At 41.8% G+C, this 19,603-nt stretch overlaps 1 protein-coding gene across 1 annotated transcript in view; it reads left to right on the top strand.

Annotated features, from left to right (window-relative positions):
* Window positions 1-19,603, top strand: part of astn2 (astrotactin 2) — a 492,640-nt gene that overhangs the window by 55,696 nt on the left and 417,341 nt on the right. Inside the window, exon 2 of the mRNA XM_066712608.1 lies at window positions 18,064-18,251. Within this exon, the coding sequence (XP_066568705.1) occupies window positions 18,064-18,251 (188 nt within the window). The remainder of the gene's footprint in view (window positions 1-18,063; window positions 18,252-19,603) is intronic.

Genomic DNA, 19,603 nt, shown 5'->3' with positions numbered 1-19,603 from the left:
GTGAGGCTGAAGTTTGATTAACCCTCATCATGGGAACTTGCCAAAAGTGAGTTGGGGATCCTGATATTTTCTTATTGAAATCCGTCTTCCTTTCGAACTGAACGAGGTGCTACATGTGATTACAGCCTCTGACTTCAGCCCAGAGTGATTTTTCTTGTCAAGGTCCCACTTTAGGTCAGAGGTCATGACTAGCATTTTTTAATTCAGCGTACGTAAAAATCCCTAGGTTAATATTTTGATCAAAATCTGAGAGGTTGGGGCAGTGGCACTGGCTTAATTGGATCTTCACACGTATATTTATATATACTATAGAATTGTTTAATCATTTCACCTTTTTATATCCTCTCTCCCCTAATGACCCTGCCCAGCCAGTCATTTCAGTACATATAGTACAACTCAAGCGTCTGTTTGCAGAAGCTGAACTGCAGAACAGCCACCGACACACATCCCAGCAATCCTTAATCCTTCCCTTTTCATGAGATTGTATCGGTTAAGGTTTGACAGGGTCTAATTTTGTGAGCCTGCATGGTGGATTAGCAATTCTTAATGTCTGTAATAAACCTCTCTGTACACGACTTGGCGTGAAGAAGCTGTTCACAGGGAGGAGATATATAATCAGTTTGAGTATAGGTTCATTAATGGGATTTGAGTGTCTTACAAAATCTATGTACTTTGGAGATAAGGGAATTGTTTATCCCGTTAATGTGTCACATTTAAGATATTAGTCCTCTTCGGCTGGGATCTCCTAATCCTGAAGAACACTAGACAAACCATTTATTGAATCGCACTTTAATTAAAATGGCATTGTTTTGCGTAATGATGGTAATTTCCTTGTAGAAGGGTTGTGCCCGAGCCGGATTACATTATGGCCCGATCGCTCATTAGGTTTGTAATGCAGTTTATTTTGTGGTGAGATAAGGTCAGAGGAATGATAATGCGATGGGAAACAAGAGTCACCTTGGGCTGCACAAGCACAGGCTTTTAAGCTTATCTTATTCAGTAACTAAGAAATTGAATGTATGATCACACTGTGCAGGAGTCAGTGGACCAAGGCTGTCACTCTCCGCGGATGTTGGCGTTGTACACGTCTGCTATTAATTCTTCACATCCAACCTCAATATTTAAAGATAATTAGTGAGTGTTTCAGAATCCATTATGTTTCTTACGGATTTTTTGATGTTGTTTGATGTTGCAAATAATCGACATTGATTGTACCTTGTTAAGCATCTCTACTAGAACAGAGCTGTTGTTAAAAGTGGGTCAATATGCTCAACAAAATCCAATTGTTAAAAAAAAAAAAACTCAAGGTGCATCGATCCCGCAGTAAAGCACTTTCCCAGAAGTTGAAATGAATATGATCATTAATCTGAGCTCCACCCCTTTCAACGATCTTTGCTTTACATCCACCGTATCTGCTAATGCGATCGCACGATGCAGCTTGCAGTTGAATGTTTTCTTCCGCTCTAGTGAAGTTATTGTGAAGGGAAAAAATATTTTAGGAATCTGTGTGTGTTGCGGGGATTCGTTACAGATATGGCAATGCACTATTCAGCTGAAATTTTTGGAAGTGGGGAAAGTATTGTAGTAATGCTTTGAGGTGCTTACTGTGAAATCTACACAAAGTGATCTTTAAAGTTCCTCAACACGGCTGGCCAGAGGTCAGTGACATTACTTTTCAGAGGTGGCGTTGGGTGACAGCTCCTGACTCATGCCAGTGTGATTGCCTCAGAGAAAGGGCAACTTCACAGGGTTAAGGATGGCTTCAAAGCCCACTGCCCTGGAACCACACTGCGGTGACAGATCCAACCTGAGTGGGAGATGCACTATAACTCATTATAATGAACAACAAGCTCACAGTGCACTGCTGCTCTTGACCAGAAGACGACAATTCTTGCAAGGTTGTGACTTTTGAGGACTTGAAGATCTGCTCGGGTGACATACATTGATTTGTTAACCCTTTAAACCCAGCGTCCTTTCTTCCATAGGTATATTTAAATGTGAGGGTTTGCACGTGCAGTAGACTAATATGAAACTACATCTGGAAGTGTATCCCAGTTGTTCAGGGAGTATAGCATTTAAAAACTGTTATGACCTGCTCAGAATATTAACCTCAATCTTTAGAACACCTCTGGGATGAACTGGTATGCTATGTGACCTGGGGAGGCCTTCACCCAGCAGTGGATCGATATGTGCCAATGGAGATGTGATGGGGAAGATATTGTCTGTTTTCCCAATGCTTTGGGTAATAAAGTATAACCCATATGGACAGTATCATTAGTGTTCAATTTCTCATCAGAATAAATAACGTCTTCCTGATTCCCTGTGAAGAAACAGCGTGCAGTGACTCATTATAAAATCTAAGGGAAAAAAGTCATTCCTGCTGATCTGCCCTAATTATTCTGACATCGGCTTTATGGATAATGTATTGAAATTTGAAGTTAAATGAAGCCATTGAATAGCAAACTAATTGAAGCATTGTAAGAGACATACTATTTATACTTGGCTTTAAATGTATTTTTAATTGCTTGCATGTATTTATGCTTCTGAACACTAACAACTCTCGTGTTGAGTCCTAAGACATTGGGGGGCCATTTGTCATTGATGCCACCTGGTTTTAACTGTGACATTAATAACAAGTTGAGAGCCACCATTGGGTGATGTCTGATTTGCATACATCGGAAATCGCCAACAATGACTGCAAACAATCTGTCGTCACGTGATTCAAGCTACTAACAAATACAAAATGACAAAACAAATACACGATGACAGGAGTGAAGATAGGAGTCAGAAACGACCTTGACTGAGGAGAAGAATGTAAAATAATTAATAAAAGCCCAGTTAGGAATCAGCCAAATGAACCTGTATGAGACCAGAGAGGCACGTCTGCATTGTAAACCTGTATGAATGCAGTCGGCAGTAACCAAGGGGGTGAGCTGACTTCATCACTTCTGAGTTTGCAAAGTCACCTCCTATTTCACAACGGATTGTGTGTTGCGTATGTTTGCATTATTTTGAATGAAAAGAGACTTTACAATTTACTCTGTAGCGTTTACCGCACATGGAAATGACACGCTCCTGTCTGGGAATAAACCCTGACAAAATTGCACCGCTGTTATTATTTGACTGCAGACGCCTCCTAACAGTGACAGAAAGTGATACTTTTTGCTGTGTACTTTGTTTATTCACCGTTTGACTCATTGACGTATTTGCAGTGACATTGATACCAGATCTGAGCTGAGCATGGCATTCACACCTTGAGGACTAGAACAGAATGGACAATATTGACTGGAATTGAATGAGTTAACGCAAAACAATTATCTCTGGTACATGTTTATTTACGGTTTATTTTTTTGGGAAAAACATAATATAAGCACAAACAAACAAAATGCAACTTGTGCAGAAGTCATCTTGCAAAGTTAGCATTTTCGGACTGAAAAATACGCACGGCAACATGACTAATGCCATTTCTCCTGTAAATAAGATCTCCTCTGAGTTCCCCGTTTGTTATTACAGTTGCAGATTTGTATTTCTCTCCTCATAATCAGATTTCCACTCCATCAATTAGATCTCTAGGTTTATTCATGACATTGCTCTTGCTGCCAAATAAAACAAGCAGGTGAAGTAACTAATGATCAAAACAGAGATATTAGACAGTTAGGATCATGCATGCCGGAGCTACAAGGAAGAAACTCTCATAATGGGAAAATTACAGCTGTGCAATTTTGGAACAGCAAGTTCCTGTCACATCACTCCTGATAAGTGACCTGCAGTAATTATTTAATTTACATGCTCTGTGTTTGTAATTAGGTCGACAGTACTTTTTACACAGACTACGCTACTCCCTGGAAACTGCACGTACGTTTAAAACACAAATTGTCAACGTGTGGAGATTTCTTGCAAGAACGCACTTGCGGTTTTTAAATGCCAGCGCGGAGCTCCTGCAAATTCAGTGCATCTGGCTGATGAATGTTCTCTCAGTTTTGCCGAAGATGGAACAAATAGCACCAGGGTGGCGCTGCTCAGAGACGGGATTTGTTTAAGAGACTGGGAGAGGTGAACAGTAGGACTGGGTGTGGGAAGATGTTTTATTTTACTTTCTATAATAGCTCCATGACTGTTGTGAACTTAATGACATCAGCTTGATGTTGTGGACATGCTAGCACCGTATCTGGTCAAATGTGTAGCAGAGGAGTTCAAGCACCTTTTAACCATTCGTAGTCCACTTGGCTTCCTGATCTACATCCCATCGCACGTTCGGGATGCCAATCAGGAAGAGACGACATTGACCGCCTTTTCTCACAGCACTAGAGGTTGAAACTGCAGAACTATTTTCTGTCATAGATCCAGTCTGGAGTCCCGAGCCAGGAATCAATGACAGGTGTTATTTCAAAGGTCTTTGGAGAGCCAGGAAAACAAACCAAGGGCAGCCCTGAGTGTGCCCAACTGCCTCTGAGTTGAGACCGTGATTTGACAGACACTTTACACACAGTAAGGTTTAGCAAACAACAATAACATATATTGAATCTTATGGACCAAGCAATGTTGGACAGGCATCATTCCTTTGTGTACAGGGTCAGAAAGGCACAAGACATATTGGACAAAGGCCACACTTGCTCTGTCCTGTACCGGTGGCGCTGCGGTTTTATAGTGTTGGCAAAAGTGAGTCAGTGTCAGTCGGGTAATAATATAAGAGGCTCTCCTGATTTGGAGTGAATGAGTAATGAGGTTTACACCTGTTTGGGTAAACACACAGAGACCGGGTCACAGGGGTCTTGGTGAAATTCCCCTCACAGAGATGCGGTCAGACCTTACTGTGGACAGGGATTAGTCCTGTAAAGCACAATAAAACTGATTATAATAAAACTTGAATTGCAATCCTACGATGTTTCATCACACTTTTAAAAGTAACTTTGTTTTTTCACTCAGCTTGCTCTGTGATGAACGCCTACAATATGTTGGCGCAGCACACTGACATTTTAACTGAAACTCACTCACATCTTCCGATTGACAGATCGTCGATCTTACCGCCACAGCGGTTCGATCTAGAGAAAGCAGTTTTTAAAAGCAAGATTGCTCCCTCAAAAGCGATATTACTCTGTTGATATCTACTCAGGTGTTCGGTTCTGTTTTCATCCCAGCTGTCCGTCGTGATAAAAAGGATGAGAACTGCGTCGGGCCGGACAGATCAGTGGGGTTGAGGTCAGGTGAGGCAAGCTTGTAAACCTGCTCTTATCTCGGATAGAGGTCGGGTGTCAAAGGTCAAAGGCTGATACTGTGTTTGTCACATCTGCAAAGTGACGGGTCTTCAGCTTCAGAACATCTACAGAGACTTTGAAAACAATCAGGCAGGTCAGAGCACAGAAGCAGAAAGACGAGAGTCTGGTCAAAACATCCATGAGATGTCAAGTCGATCACTAAGTCAACGTTCTTTCATATTACAGTGCTCACACACACTCACACACACACACACACACACACACACACACACACACACACCAGCAGTGTCACTGGGACACTGACACACACACACACACACACACACACTCACACACTGACACACACTCACACGAGAAGGAAACTGACAATGGCTGTAATTCTGACACATGACAACAAGTCAGACTAAAGTGTCTTTGGAGGAAAGAGGCTCTTCCTGGGAGGACCAGAGCGAGTGCTGTCCTGCCCATCTCGTTCTCTTAATGACCTGAAACCCCTCGTTTACTGCAAAGCGCTGACAACACAGAGTCCCCTGGACAGGGGAGTATTTCACCTGACTCACCAGTTGCCTGTTCCCAGAATCTGAACCCAGGCATCAGTATGTGCATCAGCTGTCACTGCGTTCCTGTTTGTTCAGGAAATGTCATTTGTGTGATGTGGCTGGGATGTGATGTGACACTCTTCACTCCACCAGACTTCACTTTAGCTTCATAAACATACATATATAATGGGAGGAGTAAAATGCCCAGAACAGATATATTGTCCACATTATTCAAAACAATGTTTCGGCTAGTTTTTATTTTACCAAAGGCGAAACACTTTCTATTGTTTCAAAGTGTTTACTGACATTGTAACTTTGTTTATATGGTCAATAAGGTCCCACTTTAATTTGAACTGGGCTTATAATAGCAGCTACACTAATGAGGGCGTCTTTACGAGATCTTGCTTATTCAGACTCCCCGGTCCATCGAGAGACATCCATATTAACATGGAGAAGCAATCCAGACGACACCCCTTCCCCTTGGCTGGGTGTTAATGTGTGTATCCTCATTAGAAGAGCAATTAGAAACGTTGCTGAAGCGCAGGTTATGAATTATTAAAGGGGCACTGTCCATTCTGTTTAGCGCTGCTGTGCTGGGATTGAGGCGCAGACGGGGGCAGGCTCCTCTCCTGAACCCGGGCTGGGTGCCGCGCATGCATAATGCGGGCCGCGGTGCCCTTGCGCTGCCGTCTCTCATCAGGGCGAGCGGCGATGACACCGGCTTGTTACCGCGGTATTTAACTGTCACAGGCTGTCAGGCTGCTCCGCCGGCCTGGGCCGCGCGGCTCACCTTGAAATTGATGAGATTGACCTTTGATAAATGGCAGCCCTGAGGTTTGTTTGTGACCGAGTGGAACTGTGCGTCCGGGGAAAGTGTTTGAGTTCTCCAGGTCCAAGTGGGGATCTCTTTCCCAAGCGGCTGATCGTGAAATGGGCATCATCTTCAAAAATCGCATTTGTCAGGGTGTCACCTGAAAAGCTGGCAGGGCATATAACTGCAGCCTTGTAATCATATAATATAATAATCATAAACAAAATAATACTATTAATCATCATAGTATTAATACGTTCTTGTTCGGAAATATACAAATATGCCGACACACATATATGACATTATTCAGTGATCTATTTAAAGGCAATGTCATTTCCTCTCAGTTTTCTTAATTTACCATTGAGAAAGTGTACATGGATTTCACCAGTCCTGTCACAGGAATATGAATAATGTGACAGAATTTTAGATCACATTTCTTCTCCTTTATTGGATTCCGATGCAGTGATAAAGAGTAATGCATGTGTTAGAGCTGACCTCGGGACAGAGCGCCACTCTGATGATTTCTGCTGTGCATTAGGCTTAATGTTTCGTCCCCCCGCTGCAGACAGATGCCCCCATGTCTCTCTAACCCCTCTGTTTCGTGTTAATTCGTCCAATTCTGTGTCATTTAGTAATGGTCACCATTAAAGCGCTCCACTGAGCACATCATTGTTTACATCATGCAAAGTATTAGCCAGGTTTTTTTTTTTTTTTTGATGATCTATTTTGCAGCGAGATACTCCCACACTAAAGCACCCTGAACATTTTACATTTAGCCATAAGGGAAGGTGTCAGCTTTGAGCAACAGATTCAAGAGATAATCAAATTACTGCCATTAAAAAATAAATACAAAAAATAAAACTGTAATGTTGACTTCCTCTCATTAAGGCTACGTTATTGCATTTCACAAAAACCTTTCGAAGTATAAGTACATTAATAGAAATATATTTCCTTTAATTTGATATCGTTTTTGTATAAGAATAATAATAATACAAATAAGTGTACTCTAAACTCAAGTTAATAAAGCAAACTAGCTCTACTCAACAGGTTTGAAAATAGACCTTCCTGTGTTATTGCCGCACATATTCTCTGGCGATTCGGGTTGCCGATGTACATAGTTCTGATATTGGATGAGATTGTGGCAAACATCGAGGCCCACGCTGGGGCAATTAAGGTTTCCATAGAAATGTGATGTTGAAAGACACATTTAGTGCAGACTGCTGCGGATGGGTCAAGGCTGCAGTCTGTCTGTGCTTTGCATGTGAGGGATGAAATGAGTCTGAATAGCCTGTTATTTTACTTCTATTGAAGACCGTTGTCTCACAGCTGTGACAGAGTAATCAGCAACTGTTCTCCTCTTTCCTAAGTTATTAGGGGAAGGAATGAGGAAAATGTATATATACCTTCTGACACCAAGAGCATGTTGCCTAGTTTGTGTTTTTACACCACAGGAACAAGGTCAATACCAAAGTAAAAACACTAGACACAAATGTTTAAAATATTGCCAGCCTGACTTTTAATATTTGTCTAGGATTACTCCAGAAAAAAAAATACACTGTGACTCGAGAACACAATGCTTTGATGTTGGGGAACCTCTTTTCAAAGCACCTGTGCTTAACCTGGACGTTTGCCCTGGAGGAACAGGGATGATGAAATAACCGCAACACGATCCAGCTCAGATGCATGAAGTTAATACACTGTGTGTGTTTCTTTATTTGCTCACATATCGAGACCCTTTCTATTGATTTTATAAACGTATCTCTCTCTCCCCCCCATGTAATGTGTTCCCCGTGTCTTACTCTGCATTCATGGACAATATGAACATGATTTATACGGGCAGGAAGCATCACTAGCCTTGAAGTGTTCATGTTAGGCGTTTCAAAGTTTTTAATCTTAGTTCAGAAGCATCAGGGCTGAACATATCAAAGGTTAATAACGTGCTTTCATATATTTACACTCGCTTCTGAGGATTTGAATGCCAAAAGGCACTAAAGTAAAGGTACTAACAAATGGATAAAAAAAAAACTAATTTTCATAACCTCTAAGGAGTTCTGAATGCAAATTAACTAATTCTAACAATTGGCCCTGAAGCAATCTTTTTTTATTAACAGATGCATTTAAAGTTTGAGTTCCCGTAATTGTTCTGTCATTGTGTTTCATACTTGTTGCAAATTATTTAAAAAAATATATCTGAGACTTTCATGTTTTGTTTCTACTCTGGTCGTGATTTCCCTTGTTAATTAAATTCTACAATCTAAAAAGACTTATCTGAGTGTACTTTTCTGAAATGTACAGTGGAATCAAATTAGCGTTACACAAGTCTGGGGGAATTGTTATGCTCTGTCTTGTGTAGCACGACAATATTTCCCTCTTTTCTCACTATTTTATTATTCAGGTGATTTATTTCCATTTTAATGCATTTCACAGCTGCGTGCAGATGGAAATGGGACGTTTTTAAATCATGTACTCTTGCTTGTGCAGGTTGTGTGTTTGTGTCATTCTATTGTCTCCCAAAGCCAAACTTTGACCTCACTCGTAGTTCAAATAACATTTCTGAAATAAATCTTCTCCTAAGATTCTTGCTTTTACCTAACGAATGCAAACACACCATTATGAACTGTGTGTGTGTTAGTGTGTACAGATCAAAGATGGACAGACTAGAGAAGATGACTACATAAAGATGGGAAGATGAAATGATAAACTCTGCAGGCGTGACGTGGTAAAGGGAAGCTGTGGATCGAAGCAAGTGGAAACATCTTGGGGAGCCTTCATCCAGCAGTGGACCGATATGGGCTGATGCTGATGATGCTATGTGTATTCTTAAGATTGTTATTTTATTTATTTATGTATTTATTTATTGAAAGTTCCTTCCTACTGTATCTAACTGATGGACACCTTTAATTAAAAGAAAATGTACAAAGAACAACTTTAAACAGTTTGTCTTATCAATCAGTGATCAATAGATGTGATAAGAAGTCAACTGGTCACTGGTTTAATAACGAAGGGTGGTTTATTGTGACTTTCCAGTGGAGGTTCTTTAGATTTCATTTAGTAGACGTATGGAGCCAACGCCTACAGCCACACAATGTAGCCGAGGGATTGTGTGTCCTCAACACCTACAGCCACATGAGGGAGACACAGCGGGGGGATTGTGTGTCCTCGGCTAGAAATATCCCAATGGTGCTGAGGTTCATATCACCTGGAGAGGAATTTAAATATCTGCTTCTGAATGGAAGGCATGTTGCCAGTCTGACAGTGAAATGTAGCGCATTTAAGATGAGTAACAATTCAGTGTGACAGCGCTGGGAGTCCAGCTGCTTTATCATTAGGCCTGATGGGACTGAAGGTCCTTAGAAGAGTCGCTGGAGAAGACATTGGTCAACAGGCCTGAGCTGCTTTCTTTAGCCACACAATAATGACTCATAAGGACTGGTTTTGTCATCACTTTACTGGCAGAAGTGCACCTGTGTGTGGCAGGACTAACGAGAATGTTAGTCAATATGATTTTGCAATAATATATAGCGTCTATTGCTGAGATAAAGTTTTGCATTACTATTTACCATTCCAGTGCTAAATATCTAATTACATTGGTTGTCCATTGTGGGGAAGGTTTAATACTGAATTATGATTTTGTAAAGACATATCTTTGTGCTCATCACAGATGTGTTTATTTCAGAAATAGTGGCAGAATAACTGTTGAATAGGACTCTTTGGAGATTATGCTGGAAGCAACTGAACTAATCTGCAGGAAGTAGTTAACTGCTCTATTACTAGATACAGTTGCAAGTTAAACACTGTAGTAAGCGTATCTAAATGATTATGGACACAAAGGGGGGGAGGTATCTCAAGTTGTTTAGTTTAGGACCACACTGGGCATGAGGCTGCTCTTGGTTAGAGAAGAGAGACTGCTCCTGATCAGACATGCAGTATATTAAACAAGAAGACACTCAATAAGACCTGGCAGAGGTCGTTTGAGCTCGACTCCATCATCTGCCTGGGAAGCTCTTCATTTCCCTCGATCACGATCGCTCAGTGATTCTCACATATCAGTCGCAGCAGCGCATTGAGACTCGGTATCAAACTCGAGTTGTTGTGTTTACCCAGATTCTGTCAAAAGGGTTGTCTGTTCAAAAGAAGAACAAGAAAACGTCTCCTGTGGTGTTTTGACCACCGGTGAGCAACTTCATAATGATTTATGTACTTGGTTCACTATATATATATATATATATATATATATATATATATATATATATATAGTTGTGTTTCTGACCAACAATTATTCCAAACACTGAACCACAGTAAGCATTCAGAGCGTCATCCCTAGTTGAGCCAGACCCGTGTCTTGCTTAAATCACTCTAGAGTTACTGATGTAGTTTAGACAGTATGTTTAAAAAAAATTAACCCTAACAAAACACTCATTTGTTGACACCAGCCAATTGCGTTGTCTGAGATACTTAGTTTTCATCTCTGTTGTGTACTATACGTGTCAAAGTATCAGCCCATTATTTATTCATCTAAATGCAGCTAAAACCATGAAACCACATTGGTTCATACCACAGTAAGAAGATTGTATGTCATATATAGTGTTAGTAAAGTACAGTTGCAGAAGAAGCGTACGTCCATATATGTGTGTGTGTGTGTGTGTAAATATCAGTGAACACGTGTGCGCGTCTACCTGGTGACACAGCAGATCGTCAGAGGAATCCAGAGCCCTTTATTTCCAGGTCACTGGTTCAATTTCAACTGCGACTGGCTGTGAATAAAAGCAATTTCCATCCGAGGGCTGCTCTGAATTTCACAGACAATAAATTTAATCATGCAATGCTCAACAAAAGCCAGAAGCAACTGTCCATTTGTTTGTAAAAAAAGCTGAAAAATGACTTGTGGAAATACAGTAAAAAAAAAAAAAAAAAAAAAAAACACCATATGAATGCTTTTTTTTTATAACAAAAGTCACCAAAAACACTTCCAATGAAACTGGCATGTTTTATAGGCATAGTCACAGCCTCTCTGTCATTTTAAGTGTGATACATGGTAAAATAAATCCATGTGGTGTTTTTACAGCCTGTTGGCAAACTGTGACTGAGAATCATGAGCCGAGTAATGGTTATGGTGTTTGCTTGATGTAGGTGTTATAAACCGACATATCACACACATCTGACTTGTTGTCTGCGCTCTCTAGAAGTGTTGACCTAAAGGCCGCTCCTCAAGTAAAAAAGAAAGGAATTACCCTTTATCCAATATAGTCCTCTGTTTACTAAACAGAGTGTTAGGGTATATTGTCAAAAGTGTAGAATTGAGAACAAGGGCAGTAATGTCAGCGTACATTTTGTTGTCTCAAATTTGCAATAGCAGTTCATGCTAATCAAAAATAATTGTGCTTAGCAACACGAGTTGCTTGATTAGCAAGTTAAATTGGTCTACCAATGATCAAAAGTGGTGTTTTTTTGTTTTGTTCTCATGACATATAATATGTACATTCGTATCTACATTATTTTGCATACATTTTAGACTGTGAAATGTATTTTACAGATATTTGCATTAATTGTTATCTAATGCTTGCATGTTTCAGGTGTGTGACTGTAGATAGTAGCCTATCTCATGCTCATCCCTGTACCCAAGTTATACCACTAAGTCTTCCATGCTTCTCCTGAGGTACTAGTGTAGTCAAGCCTTTCCAGAATCCTGCACAGTACTATCCATCTCTGCTCACAGACCCTGACTGCCGAGTTTATTAAGTAATGCTTGCATTCACCATTGCATAGGAGAGGAACTGGTGTGCTAATGCAAGTTTGAAACTCTATAGATGGATAACATTCAGCATCAGACTCAATGTAGATCATGATATCTGTCTTGACTAATACAGTTATGCACTTGAAGTGACTTTCAATACAACTTCTTTATTTTAACCCTCTGAGGCCCCCCCTTTTTTGCTTGATTTTACTGTCGTCATATTTGTACTTATAACTCTGTAACTACAAGGACTAGAGACAGGTTTCTTATATGGAAACACTCAGCACAAAATGGAGATTTGGAAAATAACAAATAATTCTGTTTGTCCCACCAACGTTAATACAGAAATCGAAAAAGTGAAGAAAAACAAATGCTTATCAGAACAAAAATAACTTATGTTCAGTATAACACCTTTTTATTGCTCCAGGCAGGCTTTTCAAAAATAATGAAAAATGTGAAAAATAAAAATCAAATCTGACCTCCAGAACAGAAATTACAGCCATTTATATTAACTAAAGAAGAATACTAAACAGGGAAACAGAATTCCAAACATCTGGCTTTTGAATATTGTCACTTTAGGCCTTACAGAGACACGGGCTCTTCTTTACAAGAGCTCCTGTCTGTGTTGATGCAGTAACTCATCCCAGCCACCACGCTGCCCTGTGTTTTATTCTTGCAGACACAGTCAGTGGCTTTCATAGTGCTGTCAACAGACTCCGCATCTATGATGTGTTTCTGAAGGCTGAGGTGTTTTATTTCTTGTGTCAGATTCCATTTTTCTACTTTGTATTTGTTTTTCTTGCTGTATCGTGTCTTTCTGCTCTGTCTGAGAATCGCGTCTATTCTGTAAGCGCCCTGTCTCCCCATGTGCGCGCTGTGCCTCTCTCACACACACTCTCTCACACACACACACACACACACACACACTCACACACACACTCACACACACTCACACACACGCACACACACTCATACTCTCTCACACACACACACACACACACACACTCACACACACACACACACACACACACACTCTCTCTCACACACACACACTCACACACACACACACACACACACTCACACACACTCACGCACACACACTCATACTCTCTCACACACACACACACACACTCACACACACGCACACACACTCATACTCTCTCACACACACACACACACACACACACACTCACTCATACTCTCTCACACACACAAACACACACTGACACACACACGCACACACACACGCACACTCACACAGACACTCTCACACAGACACACTCTCACACACACACTCACACACACACACTCATATTCTCTCACACACACAAACACACACACACACACACACACTCACACTCACACACACACACACACACAGAGCTGCTCGGACATGGGCGTGTCTGGTGTCATTGGAAAGCTACATTTCCCGCCCTGTATGAGTGACAGACCCGCTGGCCAATGAGGGACAAGACTCGGGTGACATGGCGTGGAGTGCGGCCCCTCTCTCCTCACAGACGCGTGTCTTAAAGGGGAGGTTGCTCAGCACTGCTTATACGGAAATGGCGTAACTAGGCTCATTGGAAAGCTACAGCCCTGAAGCTGCCCTGCGGTTTCGGGAGTGACAGCTTTGAGCACCTATGGGAGACAGGGTTAGAGTAATATGACGTAGAACACTCGTCCCGCCCCTGGGACGATTTGCAAAGCGCGGACCCCAGAGACCCCATAGAGGATGCGAGTGCGAAAGCAAGTCTCAAGGTAACAACCTGCCTTCACCCCCATGCATTCTGACACGACAATGGTGCCCATTACATGTAAGTAGGTGGCTTGTACACGCATCTTTGATGCTTGTTTTGAAAAAAAAAAAGTATTTTAGATGCTTGTTTTGGGTCAGAAAAACTTATTTAAACGCCTCGCACAATCAGCGAATTTCATAAGAAAATGCATCGCAAATGGAGGTGAATTTACTCGCTTTTTGCGATGCGACCCTCGACAAAATGTCCGCTCAATGTTCAGACTGTACAATGCACTAGTTAGAGCTCATCTGGATACTGTGGACAGTTCTGGGCTCCACACTTCAAGAAAGATATCGCTGCTCTAGAGGCAGTTCAGAGGAGAGCAACCAGACTTATTCCAGGTCTGAAGGGACTGTCCTACTGAGAGACTGAGGACCTGAACCTTCTCACCCTGGAACAGAGGAGACTACGTGGGGACTTGATCCAAGTCTTCAAAATCATGAAAGGCATCGACCACATCAAACCAGAGGAGCTTTTCCAGATCAGCAGGGACACACGCACCCGGGGACACAAATGGAAATTGGGCTTCAAGGCATTCAAGACAGAAAACAGGAGACACTTCTTCACACAGAGAGGCGTCACAATCTGAACAAACTCCCCAGCGATGTGGCTGAAGAGACAATTTGGGAACATTCAAAAACAGACTGGATAGGATCCTTGATCACTCAGTTATTAATGGACACCAAACGAGCACGATGTGGCGAATGGGCTCCTCTCCATTGGGCACTGTCTTATGTTCTTATGTTCTGTGCCTAGTATCTTCTCTCTGTCCAGTGTGACACACAGGGAGATAACCACACAACTCGCTTGCTGCACCCAGTGTAGTGGGAATGAACGCTGGACATGAAGACGTCTGTGCCTGGACGTGTAAAAAATCACAGCGCTGCCACGCCGGCTCTTTTCAAATCTCCAAGATACATTTGTGATGCCAGTGCATTGAGCTGTGAACCATGGATTCCCCTCATGCTCGTCTCCATACAAGGCAATTAGATCTCCTGTTCAAGAAGGCGCTGCATGTCGGTGACTGGAAGTCATAAATGCATTCAAAAGACATCTCCAGTGTGTTATACCCTGTCCCTGAGAAAGTCCCTTGTTATTCCCATCGCAGGCAAATGGAATAGTTCCTTACGGAGAAGAATACATTAACTGTAGCTCAAGCCAGTCCTAAAAGCACTTTCTCTTTTCTCTTCTTGACATCAAAATCACACGCCTGAGTTTTTTCTGTAATTATAGACTGTTTTGTGCTGATTAGCATTCCCTGTTGCCCTCATTTTGCCAGAAACCTACCTCTGCTAACTCCCTTCATACAGCGCCGCATTTACAATACTGAGGCGGGAAGTGGCACAGCTGTCACCTTGGATCAAGAACTTGGGAGGATTTCACATGGCCCGCTCTGATCGCAGCCTGGTAAGTGTAAGCCACCCTGATACTAGATAAGGAAGATGAAAAAGGGGATTGATTTGAAGAAAAAAAAAACATACTGGAGAGAGAGAGAGAGATGTAAGTGCTGCGGATCCTCACGTTTTTGGTTCTGACCTTGGTTCAGAGGTGGATTCGAGAGGCGTTTATGTCTCCTGTGACACCTGGGGAGTTGCTTTCTGCTGGAAGTACTCCATGAGAGACCCGAGTCTTTCACATCCATCAGAGCTCGTTAAAGATTCGCAGAAATCTGCACCGCTACGTGCCTCGATCTGTGCAAGAGAGCGACCCGTGAATGAAAAGTCAACCCCGTCTTTATTATTGCCACAGCCATGGCCAAAAGTCAAGCCAGACCTTCGCATAGTCTACAGCTCTAGTGCGATGCATTTGGAAATGGTGTCCATCGGGTCTACATTGAAAAAGATTTTAATTCAAATTATATGATGTATTTGCATATAATAATAATAAAAATAATGAGAGAGAGAATGCTGCATTGTGGACTGTGTTATTGTGGAGGCAGGGTGAACACAGTCCTGGCGGCTCATCTGAAGTGTGATGCTGCTAAAACAGTCTTAATAATCTTCAGGGTGACTTGGCAGAATATATCACAGCAGGAGAGATAAAGCACAGTTGCAACCTGAGGCAGTTTATAACATGGGAATATAAATTCAGCTTTAGAAAAAGATTGAAATAATTGGGGGATGGGGTTAAAAAGGTATATCATTCATTCATTCATTCATTCGTCTATTCATTTACTCACTCACTCACTCGCTCAGTTCATGGGCAGTGCACAGCAGCTCGGTTGATAAATGGCACTTTGTTTGTTGGCAACACCGCAGGATAACATGGCTATTAATCTTGTGCAGCGCTGTGCTGCTGACGATTTGTGACCTGGCCGTCGAGTAGGGTGTGTGGAAGTAGACGTGTCTGTTCAGCCCCTCACAGAGCTCGGACAGTCTGCATGGTGTCTGCAGATAGTGTCAACATATTTTTAATTACAATATTGAAATCATATTGTCTGTGCTATGATGCTATTAGCTTATTTTTAAGCTACTGTTGTTGAGGTCTAAGACTTCAGTAGACCCCAGATGTATAAAAGGTGTTTGTGTTGTAATGGTATTGCACAATAGCTGAGGTATCGTTATTCTCGTTGTTTAAAGGTAGTATTCCTCTGCTATGAGAGAGTTAATCAGCAACAGAGCGCTAAAGAGCACAGAGATGAGGAAAGGGAAACTGGGAGAGATGGGACTGTGGGTTCATTGAAAACAATACAAATGCCACACATAACTAGAGATGCACCAATTGTTTCTCCATTTCAGGTATTTAATAATCTGCAATCCCGTTTGGAAGAGTGAAGGGACAGTCTTATTTCTGAGATGAAGCTTTTAGCGATTTAATTACACGTCAGGCACACAGCTGGCCTCATGTTATTCTATTGAACATTTCACACATGGACATCAATTACTTTTTGAAGCAGCATATGTGTGTGTGTGAGTGTGTGGGTATAGGAAGAGGGAATGATGTGAGACACTTTAACACATGAATTGCTTGCTTGTGGTCTTACAATTCAATGTGCAAATTATTAAAAATGTGTGTTTGGTACATGACCACAAGCATGCAAGCCTTGTGTTGACAAAGTGCCGTACATCACTCCCTCTTCCACAGTTCCCTTTAGATTGTACACACATATACAAAAAGTACATATTAAAAAGGCAGATGTTAATTAATTCAATCATTTAATTTAAGTAATGCTCATTTTTTGCTTCAGTGTGCCTGGCTTATTTTATGTACCAGTTTATAAAACCCAGTGACAGTTTAATTACTTTGTATGAAAGAAATGTATATAAAAAAAGCTGTTGCTGTGAAAATCGTAGAATCAATTTTAGTGGAACCATTTCACCTTCCCAGGAATGCCTGAATTGCATTTCCAGGGAGTTCTATTACTGCCACCGAAGTGCTAAAGTGAAAGTAAATAATACATTGGTCACAGAACTGAGGAGGTTTCGGTCTCCTGCTTGCCGTTGATGGCCAGCTTTCTGCAGAGCCATAATCCTGCAAATTATGTAATGGCTAAATCATTTAATAGTTAGAAAACAAGCTAATTCTGCTTGACCGATCCCCATAGTTCAATAACTTGAATAAGAACATAAGAACATAAGACAGTGTCCAATCGAGAGGAGGCCATTCGCCCCATTGTGCTCGTTTGGTGTCCATTAATAACTAAGTGATCCAAGGATCCTATCCAGTCTGTTTTTGAATGTTCCCAAATTGTCTCTTCAGCCACATCGCTGGGGAGTTTGTTCAGATTGTGAAGAAGTGTCTCCTGGGTTAGTAGGTAGCAGTTTACAGAATACAACAAGTAGCTCTAGGTTGGCTAACCCTGGTCCATGTGATAGAATTAGTGGATTAATCCCCAACAATTAACCAAACTGTATAGTGTCCTACTTTTATGTGGGAATGGTTGCTTTCTGAGCTGATTGACGGTGCTTTTAGACTGTGCTCCACATGCGATGGATTCTCTTCAATGTTGTCCCCTTGTTGCTTGCAGAAATGTCAGGAACGAGTGCCGATATCTCCCTGGTGCACTGGAAGCAGCAGTGGCTGGAGAACGGCACCCTGTACTTCCATGTGTCGATGAGCAGCGCAGAGCAGCTGTCGCAGGTCACCGAGCCCACGGTGCGCGAGCCCTCGGAGATCGTGGACGAGCAGCTGCACATCCTCCACATATCCGTCATGGTGAGTACACGGACGGGCGTGTCCCTTCCCTCCTGGTGGCACCATTTCTGGTTTCAAATGTCCGTCTCCACACGGTTTGAGGATCCCTTGTCAGGACCTGTTTGACGTGTGACTGAGCTGAACGTCTTTAGTGTGCAAAACTGTGGTGAGGCATGGGGACATTTCAAGTGTCCCCTTGAGACACAGACACCGAGGGCAAGGCTGTGCTCTCCAGTTGATACTGGCCAGGCCCAAACCACACACATGCAGGAATATATTTGAATCAATCTTACTTAATTAGGGAAAAGACAGTTTTGTCCATCCAGAGCATGCACCATTTAACGACAGAGCACATCGATAGTCAGGAGATTTGTCAGAATTTCTATTTCTTTCTCCTATAAGCTTCTGGGAGTGTGCCAGTGTGTCGTCTTCCCTTCTCGACAGGGCAGTCGTGGCGGTGACTGTTTAGCCATCACCTACAAATCATGTGGAGTCGGAGTCACACACATTGTGTAATTTATTAAATCTTAATCAGGGCACTACAGATTAAAAAGAAAAGAGTCAAGCTGTTGAGGCCATTCGTTTGACAGCCCTCTTCTTCATTAATCATTGGAGGTAATTTGTATCGTGTAGACACAGCTTCGGCTTGTGGGCTTGATCATTTATTATTTCCTTTTTTTCTGTTACTGAGCTTCAATTCAACAAGCAATACCTGGAACGATACATGACATTGATCTGGAAAAGCAGGATAAAGTCTGCCAGCACAGGTCACTGCAGCGCTTGGCACAGCTTCCAGTTTCGAGTCAGTAGTGATCTTATTTGGGTATATAATCCAGCTGGGTGTGTGGAAATCAAAGCGTCATATTTTTGCTATCCCTGAATGAATTATGTTTATGCGTTATAGTGTTGTGCAGCTCCTCTGTGTTGGCCGGTGGCAGAGGGCTGTTGTCTGGTGTGATTGCCGGCACGGCTGAATTGCACCTCTTTCAACGAGGGCTTTTTCTGGCCACTTTGGACCTGATTTATAACTTGGTGTTGGGCATCATAAAATAGCACAATGGAATCGCTGATTTTGTGGATACATTTGTAACACTTATTATCATTATTATAATTGTATAGACATTTGTTTTCAATCTCCATTCTGAAACAAAAGAGAATATTTGAACACTTTTGTCAAGTTTGTCTTTCAAGCTGAACTGTGTTTTATAACATGATCTCGGAGTGGCTCTGGTTTGTTCCGTGTTCCCATGGCACACGTACAGACGTGTTTTTGCAGTGGTTCCTCTGTTGTACACCACCCTCACTGCGCCCTCTGGAAATTGTATGAATTGATCATTAATAGAATTTACATACATATTAATAAGAGAAGTTAT

The sequence above is a fragment of the Amia ocellicauda genome, chromosome 9, assembly GCF_036373705.1.
Source record: "Amia ocellicauda isolate fAmiCal2 chromosome 9, fAmiCal2.hap1, whole genome shotgun sequence".
Classification (NCBI taxonomy): Eukaryota; Metazoa; Chordata; class Actinopteri; order Amiiformes; family Amiidae; genus Amia; species Amia ocellicauda.
Note: the sequence above shows the minus strand (reverse complement) of the source record. Positions and strands in the feature narration are given on the sequence as shown.